Source organism: Hippocampus bargibanti, linkage group LG04 (genome assembly GCF_051943395.1).
Source record: "Hippocampus bargibanti isolate YZ-2025 linkage group LG04, ASM5194339v1, whole genome shotgun sequence".
In the NCBI taxonomy this organism is placed as follows: domain Eukaryota; kingdom Metazoa; phylum Chordata; class Actinopteri; order Syngnathiformes; family Syngnathidae; genus Hippocampus; species Hippocampus bargibanti.
In genome coordinates, this window is record NC_142737.1 from 21,573,009 (window position 1) to 21,597,336 (window position 24,328).

Here is a 24,328-nt window from a genome sequence, read left to right on the forward strand (position 1 = left end):
GTATGGCTCATCATCTTTATTCCTCTGTAGTTAGTAAAACTCTGCACATCTACTTTGTTCTTAAAAATGGGCACGAGTACACTTCGTCTCCATTCTTCAGGCATCTGTTCACCATCTAAGATCTTGTTGAATAACCCAGTCAGGAACACCACCGCCACCTCTCCAAGACACTTCCATACCTCGATTGGTAAATCATCAGGCCCAAGTGCCTTTCCCCCATTCATCCTCTTCAGCGCCCTCCTCACTTCATCCTTGCTAATGCTTGCTACGTCTTGGTCCACAACAGTCACGTCTTCTACTCTTTGTTCCTTCTCATTTTCCTCATTCATCAATTCTTCAAAGTACTCTTTCCATCTTGCCATCACACTACTGGCACCTGTTAATACATTGCCATCTCTATCCTTAATCACCCGAACCTGCTGCAGGTCCTTACCGTCTTTGTTTCTCTGTCTCGCCAGCCTGTAAAGATCAGTCTCACCTTCCTTGCTGTCTAGCCGAGCATACAAGTCATCATAGGCCTCTTGTTTGGCCTTTGCCACCTTTACTTTAACCGTGTGCTGCATCTCCTTGTACTGCTGTCTACTCTCGTCCGTCCTCTGTGTCCCACTTCTTCTTTGCTAACCTCTTTCTCTGTATACACTCCTGCACCTCCCCATTCCACCACCAAGTCTCCTTATCTACCTTTCTTCCACTCGATACACCAAGTACTTTCCGACCCGTGTCTCTGATTATGTTTGCTGTAGTTTGTCTGTGTAAGCTCTCAGTCGTACAGGAGTGACGGCTGAAGAAACCTTCTCATCGATGTTTGCTGTAGTTTGCCAGTCATCTGGGAGGACCTCTTGCTCACCCAGTGCGTGTCTTACCTCCTTCCTAAATGTCATGCAACATTCTTCCTTTTTCAACTTCCACCATTTTGTCCTCACTTCAGCCTTTGGTTTCTTCATCTTCCTCACTGCCAGCGTCATCCTACACACCACCAACCTATGCTGTCTGGCTACGCTCTCACCAACCACTACTTTGCAATTACTGATTTCCTTTAGATGGCGCCGTTGACACAAAATGTAGTCTACCTGTGTACTTCTGCCTCCACTCTTATAGGTCACCCTATGTTCCTGTCTCTTCTGAAAGAAAGTATTCACAATAGCCATTTGCATTCTCTTAGCAAAGTCAACCACCATCTGTCCTTCAGCGTTCCTCATCTGGAGTCCAAACCTGCCCATCACCTCCTCATCATCTTTGTTTCCTGCGCCAACATGTCCATTGAAGTCTCCACCAATTACAACCCTCTCACTTCTCGGGATGTTCTGTATGACTTCATCAAAGTCCAACCAAAATTTCTCCTTCTCCGCCAGCTCACATCCTACTTGTGGGGCATACCCACAAACATCATTGAACATCACGCCTTCAATTTCTAGTTTCAGACTCATCATTCTATCTGATACTCTTTTTACTTCTAAGACATTCCTAACAAACTCCTCTTTTAAGATAACCCCAACTCCATTTCTCTTTCTGTCTTCACCATGATAGAACAACTTAAACCCTGACCCTAAGCTTCTAGCCTTGCTCCCTTTCCACCTGGTCTCCTGGACACACAGTATGTCTACCTTCCTTCTCTGCATCATGTCAACCAGCTCTTTACCTGTTATTGTTCCTACTCTTAGTTCTATACTCTTGGCGTTCCATTTCTCTCTTTTCCTCCGGGCACACCTCCCTCCTCTCCTTCTTCGACCAACAGTAGTCCATTTTCCACTGGCACCCTGAAGGTCAACAGTACCAATGGCGGCCGTTGTTAACCCGGGCCTCGACCGATCCGGTATGGGATTCATAGGTTTGATTCGCATATTTGTTTTGGCAATTTTTTTTTTTACGTCGGATGCCCTTCCTGACACAACCCTTTGTATTTATCCGGCCTTGGGACCGGCACAATAGACACTGGCTTGTGCCCCCTTGTGGCTACATTGTACCCAACCTTTCTAACATGCAAATATTTGGATGTGAATGTTACGTATATAAACAGGACAAAAAGAAGTTAGATTCCAGATGTGAGAAGGGGATTTTCATAGGCTATGATAAGTATAGTCCAGCCTATAATGTGTACCACCCCGAGACATAGACTGGTGAAATTCTTAATGAAAAACAACACAGATGGTCAAACTCAAACGGGTTGTGACTTGTGGGACAATATTCAAAGCTACAGTAAAGTACCCCTAAAGGAAATCAAGTCAAGATCTATTTGAGAAAAGCAAAGAACCGTGTACCGAAGAGACAGTAGAAACAGGCAATATTCAGACTGAACAGGGAAGGAGGTTTCCTAAAAGACAAAAAAGGGCTCCAGAATATTTAAAGGAGTACATGTGTGATGATGCCAAAACCGAAAATATTGACTATTTCTTACTAATGGTGGTGTACCTAGAACTTTTAAAGAGGCTATGCAATCTGAAAAGTAAAAAATATGTGCTACTGCAATGGAAGAGGAGATGGAATCCATGAAAGAAAATGAGACTTTCACTCTGACCCCGCTACCGAAGGGCAAACAAGCCGTGGCAGGTCGCTGGGTGTATACGGTGAAAGAAAACCCAGATGGATCTGAGACTTGTAAAGCCATATTTGTGGCAAAAGCATTTGGTCAAGTGGAAGGAATTGACTACAGAGAGACATTTTTGCCGACAGCTAATATGAATTCCATTTGAGCACTGATGCAGGTGGATGTGCAAGAAGATCTCACCCTACACCAAATGGACGTGAAGACTGCATATCTCCATGCCCCAATGGACTGTGAATTATATGTGGAGCAACCTGAAGGCTTTGAGATCACGTCACAAACAGGAGAACGTTTGGTATGAAAGCTCAACAAATCACTGTATGGCTTAAAGCAGTCACGGCGTAACTGGAACATGTTACTAAACAACCACGTCATAAAGAATGGTTTTGTACAAAATGATGCTGATCACTGTGTCTACTGCAGAGAATCCAAAAAATGAGAAAGTCATTCTGTTAGTGTGGGTGAATGACTTAATCATAGCGGCGAGTAACGATACCCTACTGAGTGAAGTAAAAGAAATGCTAAAAAGAAGGCTCAAAATAAAAGATATGGGTCCACTTAGAAACTTCCTAGGAATCGCTTTTAAACAAAGTAAAGGAGAGATCAAAATAACTATATAACAGAAATTGGACTTTAACAGTGAGGGTGAAATTATCAACTCATCAGGGTACAGAGAGATAGTGGGCAGCCTAATATACATGTACCAGACCTGATTTAAGCTGGGTTGTTAGCAAACTCTCACAACACCTATAGCTGAGCCAAAACGGCAGCATTGGACTGCAGTTAAACACTTACTAAAATATTTAAAAGGTACTACAGATCAAGAGCTTAATTTCCGAAAATTTTAAGGCAAGTTAAGACGAGAAGGATATAGTGACGCTGATTGGGCTGCCGATATAAATGACAGGAGGAGCACAACCGGATAATGTTTTAGCCTAACTAAGGAAGGTCCAGCTATATCGTGGAAAAGTAGAAAACAGCCAACTGTGGCGTTATCAACCTGTGAAGCGGAGTATGGCACTGACGGCCACAACTCAAGAAAGCATGTACCTTGTCCAATTATTAAAAGGGATAGATAGCAGTAATCACCACGTACCAGTAAAGATATGAGGACAATCAGGGGGCAATAGCTTTGTCCAAAAACCCAGTGTGTAGGCAGAGAAGCAAACATGTAGATATTAAATATTGTTTTGTACGGTCTGCGCATACTGAGGGGAAAATATAAAATATTGTCTGACAGAAAACATGGTTGCAGATGTTTTTACTAAGGTGGTGACAAAAGTGAAACTTGAAAGATTGAAGAGATATTTCTTTGGAGAAATGCGAATATTTTGAAGCTTGCAGAGTGTTGCAAATATGTAGGATGTTTTTATTTTTACAACAATGTATTTCTTGTTTCAATGTTTTTCGTGTTATTCTTTTTGTTTGCTCCATGAAATTGTGAACATGTCTTTGAGTGGGAGTGTTGAGTGTGCGTGTGTCAATGTGTGTGTAAGGCAAAGACACAATCATCCCCCAACAGCTCACAGATAAACTGAGCAAACTGGGGATCAGCACCTCCCTGTGCAACTGGCTGCTGGACTTCCTGGCGGGGAGACCAAAGGCAGTCAGAGTTGGCGACAACACTTCCAGCACCATCACGCTGAACACAGGGGCCCCCAGGGGTGTGTGCTGAGCCCCCGCCTCTTCACTCTGCTCACACAAGACTGTTCACCATCATCACCCAGCTCCAACCTCTTCATAAAGTTTGCGGATGACACGACTGTGGTGGGCCTCATCAACAACGACGAGGAGACAGCCTACAGGGATGAGGTCAGCCTCCTGGCCACGTGGTGCAAGGACAACAATCTTCGTCTGAATGTGGAGAAGACGAAGGAGATTGTTGTGGACTTCAGGAGAGTGCGCCCCCAGAATGCTCCACTAACCATCGACGGTGCTGCAGTGGAGAGAGTGAGCAGCACCAAGTTCCTGGGAGTGCACATATCCGAAGACCTGTCCTGGAGCCACAACACGGCCGATGGCCAAGAGATCCCACCAGCGCCTGTACTTCCTCCGCAAGCTCAAAAGAGTTGGAGCCCCGACCCCCATCATGACCTCCTTCTACCGCGGTACCATCGAGAGCATCCTGACCAGCTGTATCACCGTGTGGTACGGCACCTGCACCGTGTCCTGCCGTAAGACTCTGCAGCGCATCGTGAGGACAGCTGAGAAGATCGTTGTACTAAGTTCATCCTGTCTGCCTGTGTCTGAGAAGATCATCGGTGTCTCTCTTCCCCCCTTCAGGATATCTACAACACCCGCCTCACCCGCAGAGCCATCAGGATCGCTGGCGATCCCACACACCCCTCCCACAGCCTCTTCAGCCTGCTGCCATCGGGTAGGAGACTGCAGAGTCTCCGAGCCAAGACCAGCAGGCTCAAGGACAGTTTCTGCCACCAGGCAGTCCGGAGACTCAACTCCCTCCCAGCCCTGCCCAGCCTGCCCCTTCCCACTGCCACACTCACCGAACTCTGAGTACACGCTACATGCTGTACGATCATCCTGAACTCTATTTTTTTGTTCTATCTCATTTTTTTCTGCAAGACCTCACTTCAACCCTTTCTTGTTTGTTTTTGCATTACTACATTACGTCACTTTATATACGTCACTTCCTCACTTTCCAGACGACACTACCTCACTTTACATACATAAATTACATGTATTGTCTTGTCAATTGTATGTCTTTTTAGCCACGTTATAAGTGCCTTGCATGTCTCGCACGCTGGGTCTGAGAGGACATTAATTTCATCTGTGCTGTATGTCATGCATATTAGCATATTTGACAATAAAGCTGACTGACTTGACTTGACACGATAGAGGAAATTTCATGATATCACCTGCGAAACGAGCTGATCATGTGATACCCGGAAATTGTGAAGCCTTTTTAAGAGCATGCGCAGAATAAAATGTTTGCCGAGTTCCTAGACCAAGGCTTGCCGAATGTTTTGTGGCAGGTCATTCCAGAGAGTGGGACCAGCAACGGAAAAGGCTAAATAGATTCCCTCTCAGCCTCTGTTTACTTTTTAGCACATCTAATAATGTCTGGTCAGCAGACATGAGGCGGAAGGAAGGAATATACCCACAGTCCCTTCTCTGAACATGTTCAAACCATGTCAGTATCACCTTTCTGAGACTCCAAATTTCTCTATCTGTCCTGTCAGAAAATCTCGTCATCTTCAACAGCTGAGTCTGTTTTGTGGTTATTGGGACCATCTTCAATAGTATACTTAGTGTAGATCTCTTATCTAAATTCATTTATACGTAAATTTCTAATTACTAAAGGTTCTCCTTTTTACATTGGTCCCAGCATGCATGTGTAGATTGGATTGGATTGGATATGCCTTTATTAGTCTCACGGTGGAGAAATTTACATTTCACAGCAGCAAAGTGATGAAAGGAATGAAAGTAGAAAAACAAAATACATTAGCTGCTGGAAAGGCAGCTGCTGGAAAGGCAGCCACTCTCGCAGCGCCGTCTTGAAGTCAAAAGAACAAAAAAAACATAATATGACAGCATAGAGACAATATGACAAAACAAAGACACAGAGAGACATTCATTCTTCAGGACTTGCTGTACCCTCTTTGTGATGACATGAAGCAGTTCTAGATGAAAGAGGAGAGGATCAAAGCGTCTTTCCACCAGTGGATCAGGGACATCATGGTGGAATGTGCACGTCGACTACAAGCTAAATGTTGAAAGCAAACACGCAGCTGTAGCATCCATTACGCCACAACTCACGCGCAGACAATCCCTCAGGCATACTGCCTAACCCCCGTTCTTGGGTCCTCCCTTCGCTCCGTGTGTGTCGTCACGGGACCCCAACAAGCCCAGCATGCATAACACAAGCACTGAACGTTACACTACCCTCCCCTTTATGAAACCCTCGCCCCGAGGGGTCAACAAAAAAAGTCCTCAAGTCGCTGTGGCCTTTGTCTGCGTCTCTGTGGTCGACCTGGCTGTGGCTCGGTTCCCCCCTGCGCTGGCTAACTCGGGGCAAAACTGGAGGAGGGTGGGGAACCTGGGCTAACCAGATTACCTGACGTGGACGAAGCAGACCCCGCCTCAAATACAGGAATACCGCTGCCTCGGTAGGGGGCCAACCTGTCCCGATGTAGAGCAATTTTCTTGCCCCTGGGGGGGACCGCTACCCGATAAACAACCTCCCCCACCCGCTCGAGTACCCGACAAGGGCCATCCCCTTAAAGTTAATTTCTCCACTGTGAGACTAATAAAGGCATATCCAATCCAATCCAATCCAATCCCAGTGGCTGTCTAGTTTGGGGCAGCGGCCTTTTTTCCGTTTGGGCGTAGACACCCAAACCAGTTCCCCGGCCTGGAAGTCTCGCCCCTTGCTCCGCACGTCATAATTCCTCTTTTGGCGTGCTCCGGCTTTCTCCAGCTGGTCCCGTGCGAATGCGTGCGCTGCCTCCAGCCGATCCTGCAGTCGACGGGCATACTCCAGCCCCGGCTGGTCCTCTGGGCCGCCTGGTGGTCTTCCAAACGCCATTTCTGCCAGTGTCCGTATTTCCCGGCCCAGCATCAGCAGAGCAGGGGTACAGCTGGTGGAACTCTGAACCGCTGATCGATAAGCCATCAGCACCAGTGGGATGTGCCTGTCCCAGTCACATTGGTGTGTGGAGGTGAGGATGGCAAGCTGCTGTTGCATGGTGCGGTTGAATCGTTCCACAAGATGTTGATGTTGTAGATGAGAGACATTCATTCTTCAGGACTTGCTGGACCCTCTTTGTGATGACATGAAGCAGTTCTAGATGAAAGAGGAGAGGATCAAAGCGTCTTTCCACCAGTGGATCAGGGACATCATGGTGGAATGTGCATGTCAGAATCAGAATCAGAATCATCTTTATTGCCAAGTATGTAGAACACACAAGGAATTTGTTTCCGGTAGAACACGCTGCACTAGTATCGTTGTCAAAAAAACTGCTAAATGGCACTATACAGTTCCATTTTGGCTACTGTTGAAGAGTTCAAAGAGTTAATGGCTTGGGGGAAGAAGCTGTTTAAATGTCTGCTGGATTTGGTGCGCATGGATCGGCAAGCTAAATGTTGAAAGCAAACACGCAGCTGTAGCATCCATTGACGAAAAGAGATTGTCTCACATCTCCTGTTCCACATAAATCTGCTTCAATTCCAAGCCGCAACAGTTCCACATACGCATCGGCGCTCTGCGCTGATGCTCCTTTCTTCTTATCGCGGGTTCCTCAAGCCATGCATCCATCCAGCCGGAGACTGTCTAACAGCACTGACCTTTCCGCTAAACATAGCGGGGCTGTGAAGATGCTGCCCATTACAGGCGCAAAAAAAAGCACAACGGCCCTTTTGGTGTCCAGCGATGGCAGTCGAATGGCTCCGACATTCCTCACATTCAAAAACAGTACTGGCATAATCATGCTGCCGAAAAGGCGCAGCCGCTCAGCACAGTCTCCTCCTTGATGAATGTCGTGGTCAAAAATGCTGAAAAACAATCTGTATCCGTTCCACATGATGCACAACAACACAAAGTGACAAAGGAAAACACAAAACAAGACAAAAACAACCAAAAAAAGCAAGGCTCGTGAGAGCACTTGCTGAGGCTGCCTACTCGGGCGCCATCTTGGACTTCATATAAATATGACTGTTTCTTTAACCAAATAGGTGTTAAATTCACCTTGAGGTTTTGTTTTATGCCTCAAAATTACATATGGATTATTCAGTCTTCTGATGGATTGGTTAAAGCAAATCAATTTCTTGTCATACATTTTATAATCTACATCTTTGGATGTTATGCTGTGTTGCGCTAGTCATTCTGGCAGCAGTATTAGCGTTTTAACAGTAACCAAAATGGTAACTTTTCGTAGCGATTGAAAGTACTGTACTGTACTTGCATCGTGTTGGTGGACTTCCAAACTTGACCTTTTGGTCACAGTGCATGTTGGGAGGAGCTTGTTGGCCTTGGAAACATGGCGTCGCACTGACAGCTGCATTTTCATACATTATCGTCTTCGGCCACTCAGTGGTTGGGCCGTACGCGGAGCTGCTCGAATGGGTGATTTTTCTTACAAAAAATGCCGAGGACAAATCCAATATTCGTCCCTATCCGACTGTCGCTGTAAAGGCGTGGCGCTCGAACAAATTTGGAGCGAGTGTCACGCCCACACTGCTGGGTAACGCAACCGAGTCGACGCCGCACGGGTAGCATGCTCCGCTCGAAGCGAGCCGAAACAGACAGCTAGCAGCAGCAGTCACGGACGGACAAGGCGCAGACATGGGACGTGAACAGGACCTGTCAACGTTATATTTTCGCCGTGCGGCTGCGGTCCGCTAGCTTGCAGCCGAGCACGGCGGGTTCTGTCGAAACACCGCCGTCAAAACAGACGGACCTGCTAACAGTACAGTATATTGTTATCGTACAGCAGCCGAAGCTAGGGCGTTTTCTGTCATTCTGGCACTGAATTTTTAATGTTCGACCCTTTCGGCATCATTGTCGGAGGCGAGAGCGATGGGTTCCGGGGCTGTGGACTCATCTCAGTGGCTTTCGGTGAAAGAGGAAACAATTTTTCTCCACGATGGGCTCATTCGGGTCACAGATCTGGCCGAACTCCCGAGTGAAATTGGCGTGTCTGAGCAGAGGGACACCGAGCAGGAGGTGAGTCGAGTCACACGCCTATGACGCTTTGTATTTCAATGTGTTTATATGGAACAAGCAAGGATGACGGCGGCGGGCGTTGGTTCAGCTTATCTATAGAATGTGTTTTGCTGTCTGCGGCAACACACCCTGGATGATATCGATATCGCGCTAACGATTGCAACTTTCCCTGCCCAGCTTGTTATCGACTCACTGTCAGGTTGCTTGTTTGTGCACGTGTTTCCGGTAAATCTTTCAAAATAAAATTATCCGATTTATTTTTCGCCCACATAATGTAAATTAAATGTACCAAATTTAAAGGAAGGATTCGTTTACAATTATGGCTTGATTGAGAGTAATTTAGCTTGGTAAAACGCACAAGAACTGAAACATACACCTCTATAATGATTGATATTTTGATATTGATATTGATATTTAACATATTTGTTGAGCATCTAAAGATTGATTGGTTCTGGAAAACAATTCAGTTTTCAGTTGAGACACATTTTCCTTAAATGGACTAATTTGTTCCAATCCCCCCAAAATTCTGAAAAAAGTGTTTTCTAAAGCATAAAAATGTATCAAAATATATAACAAATACATGTTGGTATGAACATTTCACATTTCACAAAAATGTATCCAAATATATAACATACATATTGGTATGAACATTTCGCTTCTTTTCTTCTAGTGATCAATATTCAAATGTCTTCATGTAGTGACATGAAGACTTCATGTAGTAACATGAATACATTTGAATATTGATCCCTAGAAGAAAAGAAGCGTCACCCGTTAATGTAAAATCACAGCATTTTTGTTGTCGTAAAGGCAAAGCTTTCTGAAAAGACTTTGAAGTTCTGTTTGTGACATGTCGGGAAAGAGACGTCCATTTCATGGTAAGATTGGATTGGATTTACCTTTATTCGTCTCGCAGTGGAGACATTTACATTTCACAGCAGCATTCACTTTATTTTACTTCTTCACCAAATAAATATGAGCACAGCGTATTTACACGCACCTTTGGAATGACATTTACATGAAACCACCAGAAGGTTATGAAGAGAAGGATGTTGGTCTAGTTTACAAACTAGAAAAATCACTTCACTGTCTCAAATAATCTGTCCGAAACTGGAACAGTCTTATGTGATTATTTTATTTCATATTTATGACTTTTCATCAGAGCATTGTCATCAAATGATGAGCAGTTTTACTTTATTTGAATGTTGAACACCATTTAGTGTTTGGGGGCCTTTTTTTTATCAAGCATCTTCATCTTTATTAAGTTTATAGAGTTGCTTGTTCTTTAGCCACAAGGGGACACAAGCCAATGTCTTATTGTGCTGGTCCCAAGCCCGGATATATACAGAGGGTTGTGTCAGAATCAGAATTTGAAAGCCTTTAATAGTCCCACAATGTAGCATCCATTGACAAAAAGAGATTGTCTCACATCTCGTGTCTAACATAAATCCGCTTCAATTCGAAGCCGCGACAGTTACACATACGTATATAAATGAAGTCCCACGATTTGGTCGGGAGACTCCCGATTTTGACCGCAATACTCACGCCTCACGATTAGAGAGCCAAATCTCCCGATTTCCAAAAAAAGCGTTTTTTTCCACTCTCAATTTTCACCGTTTTGTAACCATACCATTCACCCAGATTTGGAAAGTGACTGTCAGAGATGTTCGCTGTCTAATCTCTATCAGAGACCGAACTACGAATAGCCTCAATCGGCGTCTGCTGGTGCTCAAAAAAATGAGATTTGAGAATAGCTCGTCTCACAGTGACCTCATACGTTCAAGAACAGCAGACAGATAAAGATGGCGGATAGTAGCAGCGGGATAGGATTACGTCAAAGATCACAAGTAATTTTATAAAGCAACTATTGACACAATACAGACAGTTCATTTGAGATGAAACAAAAGAAAATGTAAACAAATAAAATACACTCCACGTTAGATTCTAAGTGCTGCCACAAGCATGACTATCATATACTCTACTTCAGCTCCTCGTCGTGTACATATTTGCGTTTTGCGACATAAACATTAAAACATGTTTGTGGCAGATGACTCGATTGTACAACCGAGTTTTGCTGTATAATGACTATCGGATTAGCGGTAAATCGAGTTTTACCTTTGCCATGCTTTCCCCATCGGTTTTCACAAGCCCCTTAGCATAGTAGTGTAACTCGACAGTTAGCTGGTGGTCATGGCGCGTGAGACATAGTTAGATAGCGCCAAACTACTCAAGCGACGTTGCTTACGATGGCGAAAGTGTGACAAAAGAAGGATGAAGATTGAGCGAGGGAAATCGACAAGTGCTGGGATCAAAAACTGTTTTAGATGGGCATGGCTGGAAAGATCAGTGACCGTGGAGATCGACAAGCAAACCGTCAAGATGAACATGGATGACCACATCGGGAAAGTGGTCCTATGATCAGAATCAGAATCATCTTTATTGCCAAGTATGTAGAACACACAAGGAATTTGTTTCCGGTCGAACACGCTGCACTAGTATCATCAGCAAAAAAATTGCAAAGAGGCACTATACAATTCCATTTGGGTTACTGTTCAAAGAGTTAATGGCTTGGGGGAAGAAGCTGTTTATATGTCTGCTGGATTTGGTGCGCATGGATCGGTAGCGCCTGCCTGAGGGGAGTAGCTGGAAAAGGTGGTGGGCAGGGTGCGGAGGTTCCAGTATGATTTTCCGCAGCCTATTTTGGAGTCTTGCAGTGTGCAAGTCCTCAAGAGTGGGTAGGGCGGTGCCAATAATTTTTTCCGCCGTCCTAACTGTCCGTTGAAGTCGAATTTTGTCCATTTTTGTGGCGGCCCCGAACCAAACAGTGATGGAAGAACACAGGATGGATTCGATGACAGCCGTGTAGAAATGTTGCAGCATGCTTCTTTAGCAGCCTCAGGAAGTACATTCTCTGTTGGGCCTTTTTTAGCATAGAGTTGGTGTTGACCTCCCACTTCATGTCCTGGGAGCCTGTGATTCCCAGGAACTTGAAGGTCTCAACGGTTGACACCAGGCAGTTGGATAGTGTGAGGGGTAGCTGTGGTGATGGATACTATATTATGTTTACATTGACAATATAATGATGTATAGATATTGAAGAATGAAAATTCACCCAGAACTATGGCAAATGGTGAAACTCTTACATAAAATTTACAACGAACAAATGCAATATTTGAAGCATGGCAAAAAATGAAACTGAAATAACAATTTTGCCATACTGGTAGCCCACCAAACAAGGGACTTTATTCTCACAAATACCGTTGAATGTCAGTGATAAAATTCATGGTTTTGTGGTTCTTAAATTGCTAAAATCGCTGAGCAGACACCCGCCAGGGTATTAGATTATTGCACAAGAAATGAGAGTTGGACACAATGTAAAGCACAGATCATGGCGTATAAAATAAAAATCATGGTCATTTCACTTTTCATAGTTTTTTTTCACTCTCTATTATTTTGCAAAGGACTGTGCAATGATGAGGACGCTGCATTCGGTTGATGCATGGCCAGGAGATTTGACCACATCCATGTGGATCTGGTCGGGCCCCTCCCTCCTTCGCAGGGTTGCACGCATCTCCTCACTATGGTCGATCAGACCACGTGGTCGACAGAAGCAGTCCCGCTGTCCTCCACGACCTCGGCAGATACAGCCCGCGCATTTCTGTCGTCCTGGTTTGCGCGTTTCGGCACGCCATCCGATATCACTTCGGACAGGGGCCCCCAGTTTGTGTCCGAGCTCTGGTCGGCCATGGCGCAGTCTTCGGGTGTGCAGGTCCACCGCACTATGGTCTACCACCCTCAGGCGAACGCGATGTGTGAACGTTTCCACCGGTCACTTAAAGGACAACCAACGTCTCCGGACAAGTTGTGTCCATAATTTGTAAAATGGCTTCAAATGACTTCTACTGAGCGTATTTTAATAAGATTCCACTGCATATAGCTATATTTTACGTTTTAAGACTCGCGCTGAATATACAGGAAGTCTTGTTTTTGAGTTGCTGACGAGTCCGTACGTGCCATCACTAAAGGAATGCCCCTGACCGAAAAAAAAGACGCATTGTAGCGGTCCTTTCATCACGTCAATGTATTTTGCTGGACTTGTTTGGTCTGGGGACCTCGTGTTGCACCCAAAAGCTGCCAGAAGAGGGCGTCCAAGCTCCATATAAGGAATTTATCAGCCTCTGGAAACGTAGGTGGCCACAGGAGGTCGCCATTTTGTGCCTCTTTTTCGATGAGACATTTCCCCTCAATGTTGCCTCAAAATTGCACGGAATAAATTCTTTAATTGATTGCAAACATGTATGCTTTCCTCTTCAGAACTATTTGAATCATATTCATAACTGGATGTGTAACAAGAAAGCATATTCTCCGAATCTGAAGCCATTGTTTTGATTCTCCAGCAATGCAAGACGTCTTGGCGTGACATCACGAACTGGGGGCGGGACTTTCTGAAAATGCCCAATTCGCAGCTCAATTTTTTGCAGATTTTGGACACTTTCAGTCATTTTTATTGGTATTTTGCATTTGAATAAAAATATCATACTGCGTGTTTTGGGTATTTTAGATGCTATAAAACGTTTTTCTAATGTCAGTTAGGAAACAAAAAAGTGACGTCGGTTGTCCTTTTTAAGCCGCGCTACGGGCCGCGCTACGGGCCGCGCTATCGGACGGTAACTGGGTTGACCGACTTCCGTGGGTCCTGCTCGGGTTACGTTCGGCCCCAAAAGAAGACCTTAACGCCGCTCCGGCAGAGTTAGTGCTCGGTCAGCCACTCCGCGGCGAATTTCTTCCTGAAGCTTTGGGTGCACCTTCTTTCCCCATTTTGCCAGAGGATCCCCTGACGCTAGCACCATTTCACCATTGTCTCCCCAAAGTATTTGTTCCGTCTGCTCTTAGGTGAGCCCAGTTTGTCTTCTTGCATCACGATGCCCACCGCTCTCCCCTTCAGCCGCCGTACAATGGCCCATTTAGAGTGCTCGAACGCGGTGAGAAGAGTTTTGTGCTCGATATGGGTGGGCGAAGGGAGGGAATTTCATTGGACAGACTCAAACCAGCGCATTTAGTTGCAGGCGAGGACATTTTGCCGGGGCTGTGTGGCGGACACCAGGACCAGGCATCTCACCCAGCAGGTGCACAGTGGGGGCGTGTTCATGTTGAGAATATTTTACTGCATTTTTCCTTGTTCAAGTCGGATCCACTTGTTCGCAGTGTGAATAAAGACGTACTGCAGTCAGTCGTGTATACTCGTTCCTCAACTGCTACAGTACCACTGTATGACACAGTTGCCATTCCGCTTCAGTTGCTTCATTCCCACATGTAGAAACAGAATGCATATTAATTTAAAAGCTGCGTGAGCTGCTATCGGCCACAGTTCACGCCTAGTCACCCAACACACTGACTGATTGCTTAAACCAACTTTTAAAGGACAACCGACGTCTCCGGACAAGTTCTGTCCATAATTTGTAAAATGGCTTCAAATGACTTCTACTGAGCGTATTTTACACCGCATATAGCTATATTTTACGTTTTAAAACTCGCGCTGAATATCCCGGAAGTCTTGTTTTTGAGTTGGTGACGAGTCCTCACCCTACATCACTGAAGGAACGTCCCTCAGCGAGAAAGGACATACCTTGCATCACCTCAATGCGTTTTCCAATACTTTGTTTGGTCTTAAAACTTCGTGTTGATCCGTGTTGATGGCGAAATTAGAAGGAAAACACATACATGATGCGATGGTGAATCCTTGTGTGTGGCACCGAGCATCTACAGTGGAACCTCGGTTTTCGAACGACTCACAGTTCGAACAAATCAGAGTCCGAACATAATATTCGAGAAATTCTTGCTTCGTAGTTCGAACAACAATCGGATTTCGAACGGCGGTACGACGCGTGAGTGCGTACGCGAGGGTGGGATTCTGAGCGCCGTACAGGTGTATCGCTCACTTCGTGACCAACTGTTGTCGCTTGCGGACGTGCTGCGTTTTGCTCTCGCGTTCAATATAGGTGTACGAAGAGTTTTAGCCCCTAATCATGCCTCCAAAGAAAGTAAGTGCTGCTACAAGTGAAAAAAGAAAAAGTAGTGTGGACAACTATTGCATTTAAGAAAGAAATACAGTAAAGTCTTGTTATATCGATATTCAAGGGAGTCCGAAAAAATATCGATATAACCGGGACTATCGATATATCCAACCCTGTTTGCATGTAATTTTCTCCGTGCGTGCATAGAAATAGTATCGATATAACAGGGACTATCGATATATCCGATATCGATATAACAAGACTTTACTGTAATAGCAAAATATGAAGGAGATGTGCGAGTGTCTGATCTGGCTCGGGCAGGGGTGCTCACACTTTATTCAGCAAGGGAGTTACTTTTGAAATGACCAAGTCAAAATGATCTACTCATTATATTTATTGGGAAATATAGTGAAGATTATTGCAATTTATGTTGATGTATATCTGCATATGTTGCACAACACAACATATCGATGAGAAGGTTTCTTCAGCCGTCATCTGTACAAAAGTGAAGGTTTCGGACGTTTCGCCTCCTATCCAAGAGGCTTCGTCAGCGAACTAAAGTCTGACTGGTCGTATCGGCCCCATTTATATATCCCTAATGTCCAGACATGGTGGCGCCGGACACAGCTATGATAGGTCCCTACTCTCAGGTTGGGGGGGGGGGGGGGCAGAGGACCCCTCCCTGTGGCCCCACTGATTGTTCCTACATTCCTGACTAACGACTGGCCTATTACCCCCACTCCCCTCGGTATCACCTTATCAGCATAACGACCCTCATCAGCATTGCGAAAGTTGCCTAACCTGTTTTGCCTAAGCAGGCTATTGTATGAACGATCCAAATTGAACCTCACCCCACCAGACCGGTTTAATGAAGGATTTTGTTGTTTTATAAGAATCGCTTCTTTTACCCCCCTTTCAGACCATCTATGTTCTTTCTCTAAGATTTTAACCTCATTGTCATCAAATGAGTGGATGCTAGCTTTTAGGTGCAAATGTACTGCCGATTGAGGTCCACTTATATTATCCCTGCGATGTTGATAAAGTCTTTTTTTGAGAATTTGTTGAGTCTCCCCAATGTTCTGCTCTTTACAATTTTCATTCTTACAATGTATGGAATAAACTACATTACTTTGTTTTTCATTTGGTAGCCTATCATTTGGATGCACTAATTTTTGCCTTAACGCGTTTATCGGTTTGAAATAAGTTGGAATTTTATGTTGCCAAGGGACTCTTTGTAATTTTTCAGAAACTCCTGCAATGTAAGGTACTGCTACTCCTCTCCTTTTTGTATCTTGAGAATTATTGGTTTCATTCGCTATTCTTTCTTTCTGACATTTGTTGAATGACCACTGAGGGTACCCACAGTTAGTGAGTGCTCTCCTGATATGTTTTGACTCCTTTTCTCTACCTTCAGTGCTAGTTGGTATTAGTTTAGCCCAGGCATGGGCAAACTACGGCCCGCGGGCCACATACGGCCCGTTAGGCTTTTTAATCCGGCCCGCCGAACTTGCCCAAATTATAGTACAAACAGTGTCTAAAACTCATGACAAAAAGTTAGCGAACAACAGGGCAGATAACTGAAAAGTCGCCTGTCCCATTTTTCACAACTTGAAGCACAAAGAGACAACTAATCACATTAAAAAAACATTGTAACAAAGTATAAAGTTTTTTTGTTAAATCAAGAATGCACCTACTACAAATGCCACCTTGCTTAATTTACGGTAAATGTGCATGGCCGTAGATTTTGCTGCAGTAGTCGATTGTCACTGCGGTGCACAATGCAACGTTTGCATTGCTTCCTACGAGCCACTAAGCCCCTTTCATAAGTCTCACGTACACTTTACAGTCACGGTTTAATGTAAATTTACGTTTTTTTAGCGTCACATATGTTGTTAGCTTCTTTTGAATCTTTCTTCTGGTCTGAGGTTCTGTGCATCTATTTTGGAAAATGACATGCAATTGCACGACTTTATAACGCTTGCGAAAGTCCGGAAGAAAGAAGCAGGCTTCTGATTGGCTGCCGTGCCGAGAATGCAAATTTCAACTGCAGGTGGTCTATGTTTGTGTGCTCGGCGACGGTACTCGTGTTTTGTTTGTGCGTGTAGGCGAGGGCGTCAGTGAGGAGTTTGTTGAGCGCGCGGTCAGGACAAACCATCTATGATTTGGCGGAATTTAACACAAGTAGGTATTATTGAGCTTGAATATTTCGTTGTGTAATAATATGTTTTGAATTTTGAAAGTGATTCCATTTTTTCAATAAATGTGGATTTCTTTAACTTTGCCCCTTCGATGGAAACTTATTAAAAACAGACGCAATCTTGATAAATCACAGTGCATGTTATTTTAATCTATTTCCATTTCCTCCTCCAAGTATCTGCGAAATAGTATGTAAACGCCATGTTCCTTGAGACAAATTTATTAACTGATCAGGGATATTTTTCACATTTGAAAGACAGTTAATAAATTGGGTTGTAGTGTTCTTACTGTGCTATAAGGTTTGTACATACTACATTTAAAGGCACCGGCACCATTTTTTAAAAATGACTTCAAATGAATCCGGAAATGGTCAGTTTCAGAAGGTCCCACCCCCCTGTTCGTGACGTCACGCCAAGACGTCTTGCCTTTGATCGAGAATCAAAACAACGGCTTCAGATTCGGAGAAGATGTTTTCTTGTTACTCATCCAGTTATGAATATGATTCAAATAGTTTTAAAGAGGAAAGCATAAATGTTTGCAATTGATTCAAGGAGTCCTCCCATATCAATTCGATCCGTCAATGACAGCAATGTAGCACCCAGAAAATGCAGAAGATTGCTCCGTTGGAAATGGGCTGATTTGTCAGCTGGGAATTTATGTCAGCGAATATCAAATAGTTGTCTTGGTGCAACACACAACGATTCACCATCGCGTTATTTATGTGTTTTCTTTCTAATTTCACCATCAACACTGATCAACACGAAGTTTTCAGACCAAACAAAGTACCCAAAATGCATTGTATGTCGCTTTCTCGGTCAGGGGCGGTCCAAACGTGACGTCACATGGGGATCGTCATCAACTCGAAAACAAGACTTCATGAATATTCAGCGCAAGTCTTAAAACGTAAACTATAGCTATATGCTGTGGAATCTTTGTAAAATACGCTCAGTCGAAGTCATTTGAAGTGATTTTATAAATTATGGACATAACTTGTTCAGAGTATTTCCGGCCCAAACACTCCCTCCAAATGCTCCTGGCCCGGCCCCTCTGTCAAATTTTAGAACCCAATGCGGCCCGCGAGTCAAAAAGTTTGCCCACCCCTGGTTTAGCCCTATGCTGGAGGGTTCTGATAACTACTAGTTTATGTTGTAAAGGGTGGTTAGAGTCAAAAAGTAAGTATTGGTCAGTGTGCGTAGCCTTCCTAAAGACTTCTGTTGTTAGCGCTCTGTCCTCTTTTATAATTACTTTACAATCCAAGAAGGCTAGTTGGTTCTCTTGAATGTCCTCACGAGTAAATTTAATGTTGAAGTCTACAGAGTTGAGGTGATCTGTGAAGGATTGAATTTCTTGTTTCTTAATTATGACAAAAGTATCGTCCACATATCTAAACCAGTGTCTAGGTTTTGTCCCTGGGAAGGATGTGAGGGTCTGTTTCTCCATCTCTTCCATGTAAAGATTAGCCACTATGGGTGAAACTGGTGAGCCCATAGCACAACCATGAATTTGTTTATAAAAATTTTCCCGAAATTGAAAATACGTAGTATTAAGGCAGATTTCTAATAATTGGCAGATGTGATCCGGTTTAAGTTTGGTTCTTTCATGCAGAGAAACATCCGCCAGCAGCCTCGTCCTCACCACTGAGACTGCTGCTGGGGTTGGGACAGATGTAAAGAGAGAAGTCACATCGTATGATGCCAAAGTTTCCTCAGGTTCCAATATGAGGTCTTTGATCCTCTCTACAAACCCTGTGGTGTTCTCTACGTGATATTCTGTGTTACCAACCAACTGAGCTAAGATAGTTTTTAACTACGTATTTGGCTACATCGTATGTAGAGGAGTCAATGCTACAAACAATGGGTCTGAGGGGGAACCCTTCTTTATGTATTTTTGGCAGGCCATAGATACATGGCGTGGCCTCCCCTGGGTTTAATCTAAAATGTCTGTTTGTCTATATGTTTTCCTTTCTCTAACTTTTGGAGACAGTATATCATTTCTTTCTTGTATCTATTGGAAGGATCGTTTTTAGTTGCTCATAAGTGGAAGAATCACTGATTTACCTATTTATTTTATCTTCATAATCCGATGTGTTGAGAAGCACTGTACACCTACCCTTGTCTGCTGGCAAAATGGTAATATTTGTATCTTTTTTTAGAGTAGTTAACACCTTTCTCTCTTCTAATGTTATTATGGACGGAGGTGGTTTGGCACTTCTAAGAAGGGCTGATATTTTAATGTGCTGATCATCTGCCTCCGGAATTGAAAATATGACGTAGAGCGCACCATTCCCGAATTTGTTCGGCTTTTATTTTTTTCTTGTTTGGGTGCCGATAAAGCACTGGCCATGGCCTCTGGCAATGTGTTTCCCTGCCACAAGGGGGCAGTATCTTCCTTTTTCCATGTTACCGCTTTGTTCGAGCTTCAGCTGTTTTTGTCCCTTTAAACAACAACTTGTTGATAAAAATCAATACTTTTATCAATTCATGTTGTGTAGACATAATGTACATTGTAACGTGTAAAATTGTATATAGTGATACCTCCGCATACGAACGCTTCAGACACGAAACGTTTCGCCTCACGAACATGAAATTTGCGAGAGTATAATCTTGGCAGACAAACTCGTTTTCGGCGGACGAACCAAACCACATAGCGCCTCGGTGGCTGGCGGACTAGTTTTCGGCGGATGAACACAAAACCGCACGGTCGAACAGCACCACGGTGGCCGGCGGACAAGTTTTTCTCACTTTCTTTCTTTGAGTGCAGACGTGGTTTGTTATCGAGGATACTTTTGCTCTTATGGGACCGAAAAAAGACCCCACCACAGGCTGGTATAAAGCTGAAGAGGAAACAAAATTATAAACGAGGTGTGCGTTTGTGTGACTTAGCGTCCCAGTACCAGTACGCTAAGTCAACCATTGCTACGTGTGGCTAAGGGTGTTTCTGTGTTGTCTAAGCAATGTCTCAGGTCATAAAAGAGGTTTACAAACTTCTGTTGGGTTGGATTCCCGAAAAGTAGCTAGCAGGGGACCGTGTGAGTGAGGGTATTATCACTGAGAAAGTACGCCAACTTCACTCGGATCGTCGAGAGGCAACAACATTAACGACCATCACAAAGGTAAATAAAACGACTTTATAATACAGTAGTTTATTTCTTTAATTACAATACAAACATTTTGGATCTCACCAATGATGGTGCATTGTGGTTTTCTGTTAATATTGTGTAAATAATCGTTTGAAAATGCAAAAACTGACAGATTTATCGAAAGAAAGTGTTGATATTTATCTTCTGTTTCTGACTAACCGTGAGAAAGACACGATTGGCATCGTCACATAAATGACTTTAGTTATTACAAATAATGATGAAAGTTTGCGCGCATTTTCATATTTTGCACATGTCTCTCGAACCGGCAGCCCTTCCCACTAAACAGAAGTGAGAAAGAATCTTTCAAATTTCATAAAGTTTGGGGACCCATATGCTGTAAGTGTTGTTCCGGTGTGAGGAGGTTTCCTGACCTTTATTGAATCAAGACATTTTTACACTGGTCATTATCTCATGACATCACAATTAAAAAATAGATTATAAAGGTGAAACAAAAAGCGTCTGCAATCTAATGGAAGAACATTTAATTAATCCTGCCTGTCATGATACAATGCTGCCATAAATAGATAAACAAACGTCCTCACAAATAGATAAACAAACATCCTCAAGTAAAATCCTCACGACCAAGTCCAAGGATGCCAAAATGACTGCAATGACAAGCCACCTAAATCTCGCACCAATGGAATACATTGGGCCCTATTTTGGAAGACAAGCACATCTTCATGTTGAGGCAAGTCTACATTTGGGAATTTGGCAAAGCATGCTGAGCCTCATTTGGCTTTCCGGCAGAACAAGGGCCCCTTGCATGCTGGTCAATTGGGTGACAACATGTAGACTAGATTTTAGACTCAGTGAAATCAGGTCTGAGTTGTGTTCCAGGGTGCTGTAACGTGATTTCGGTGGATTTGATCCAGGTACAGGCAGACATATTGTCCACCTCGGTGATATGTTTTCATATTTCATTCATAAATTAGAGAATACGGGCATTGAACCTTCTGATTCATTGTAGAAATATTTCATTATTATTGTTATGATTAGTTTTTTTCATGAAATGCTTTCTACCCTATCTACGCCAAGGCATCCAACTGGATGTAATTCGCAAGTGAAGATCTTCCTGTAGCTCCTTGCAAATCTACTTTGTTTGCAACATTTTATGTACAGGGAATGAAGGGAGATGGTTCAATTGGCCAGGAATACGTCTGTGTAAGCTCTCAGTCGTACAGGAGTGGTCCATCGATGAGAAGGTTTCTTCAGCCGTCATCTGCATAGGGCTAAACTAATACCAACTAGCATTGAAGGTAGAGAAAAGGAGTCTAAACATATCAGGAGAGCACTCACTAACTGTGGGTACCCTCAGTGGTCATTTAACAAATGTCAGAAAGAAAGAATAGGGAATGAAACCAATAATTATCAAGATACAAAAAGGAGAGGAGTAGCAGTACCTTACATTGCAGGAGTTTCTGAAAAATTACAAAGAGTCCCTTGGCAACATAAAATTCCAACTTATTTCAAACCGATAAACGCGTTAAGGCAAAAATTAGTGCATCCAAATGATAGGCTACCAAATGAAAAACAAAGTAATGTAGTTTATTCCATACATTGTAAGAATGAAAATTGTAAAGAGCAGAACATTGGGGAGACTCAACAAATTCTCAAAAAAAGACTTTATCAACATCGCAGGGATAATACAAGTGGGCCTCAATCGGCAGTACATTTGCACCTAAAAGCTAGCAACCACTCATTTGACGACAATGAGGTTAAAATCTTAGCGAAAGAACATAGATGGTTTGAAAGGGGGGTAAAAGAAGCGATTCTTATAAAACAACAAAATCCTTCTTTAAACCGGTCTGGTGGGGTGAGATTCAATTTGGATCGTTCATACAATAGCCTGCTTAGGCAAAACAGGTTAGGCAACATTCGTTATGCTGATGAGGTGATACCGGTGGGCGTGGGGGAAATAAGCCAGTCGTTAGTCAGGAATGTAGGAACAATCAGTGAGGCCACAGGGAGGGGTCCTCTCCCCCCCCCCCAACCTGAGAGTAGGGACCTATCATAGCTGTGTCTGGCGCCACCATGTCTGGACATTAGGGATATATAAATGGGGCCGATACGACCAGTCAGACTTTAGTTCGCTGACGAAGCCTCTTGGATAGGAGGCGAAACGTCCGAAACCTTCACTTTTGTACAGATGACGGCTGAAGAAACCTTCTCATCGATGGACCACTCCTGTACGACTGAGAGCTTACACAGACGTACAACACAACATAATTATGTCAATTGTTTGCCATTACCTGAGTTCACTCTGATAACTGGCAGACGAGACAACCGCACTTGAAAATGTCATCGTGAAAAAAACGACCTATCGTGAAAAAAAAGTCATCCTCTCATTTCGTATGAAAGTGATACGTTTTTTTCTTCTTACTTGGTCCAGCTCTTCCATTTTTTATACTCTATCTTACGTTGAAGGGGAAAAACCGAGCGAAAACTTACGATGTAACTAACGACATCCTTGTTCACTTTGCAACGAAGGGGCGTTGTTTGAGCTCGCAGTGAGTCTCTCAATGAGATGTCATTTGATTGGTTCTCCGGTGTATCAATCAAATAAAGGGATGGCTGATTGGCTGACGTTGAGTTTTTTTCTCTCAAAAGAACTCCACTTGATTTGTTAAGCGTCAGTTCCTGACAATGTCACATCACCTTGTCTTGCGATCTACCAATAGTACCATGGAGATCGATTGGTCGATCACGATTGACGTATTGAGCACCCCTGGTGCTCAATACGTCAATCTACTGATCGTAGATTTCGCATGGCAAAATCTACGATCAGTACGATCTTAAAGAATAAGGAGGCTGTGAAATCTAGCGATGTGGCTATGGGAGTGAGAGTAAGTGTCATTGGATAGATATTTTAAGAACATCCTGTAGCCGAGTCATCCGTACCAAAGAGATTTGAACATGTGAGCACCCCTCAGACAGAAGAGCTCCCCGAAGTTTTTATGGAAGGGGACTCTCCTTCCAAACAATAAATTTCCTTCCTCCGTCCACCTGTGCCTTCTGCTGACCACTACAAAGGTAAAAAATCCTATTCATAATTCTTTTCTTTACGAATGTACAATTATTAATAATTATAGCATATTAATTAACATAATGAAAATTTATGTTTGTTATTTGTGTCTTTGCCAGTTTGCTTAACATTTTCTGAGATATACATTGCTTTTTATGTGTTGGTCAGCATTTTAATGTGCAATTTCAAGCATAAAATAATGTATAACATACTGTACTAAAAAGGTAAACATTCAGGGTGTTGGAACGGGAAAAATGGTTTCGGTGTTCGAACAAATCGCTTTTCGAAAAGGTTTCTGGAACGGATTATGGTCAAGAACCGTGGTATCACTGTATTTGATATTCACTGACAAAAATTGTAAGGTATTAATAAGCCCGTTTCCACTGAGCTTTCTCACCCTCTTCTGCCTCTTTTCTGTGCTACACCCCCCCCCCCCCCCAGATGACACACATTCGGTGCTACATTTCCCCCCTCAAAATGACACGGAATAAATTATTTAATCGATTACAAACATGTATGCTTTCCTCTTCAGAACTATTTGAATCATATTCATAACTGGATCAGTAACAAGAAAGCATATTCTCAGAATCTGAAGCCATTGTTTTGATTCTCCAGCAAGGCAAGACGTCTTTCCGTGACACCACGAACATGGGAGTGAGACCTTCTGAAACTGGCCACTTCCGGTTTGAAATTGAAGTACTTTAGACACTTTAAGTCATTTTTATTGGTGTTTTGC

General features: G+C 43.5%; 1 protein-coding gene across 1 annotated transcript in view; it reads left to right on the forward strand.

Annotated features, from left to right (window-relative positions):
• The first annotated feature begins 8,512 nt into the window (after positions 1-8,512).
• The window catches only part of hectd4 (HECT domain containing E3 ubiquitin protein ligase 4), a 54,050-nt gene continuing 38,234 nt past the window's right edge, over positions 8,513-24,328 (forward strand). Inside the window, exon 1 of the mRNA XM_088994705.1 lies at positions 8,513-9,224. Coding sequence (XP_088850831.1) covers positions 9,078-9,224 — 147 coding nt within the window. The 5' untranslated portion in view covers positions 8,513-9,077. The remainder of the gene's footprint in view (positions 9,225-24,328) is intronic.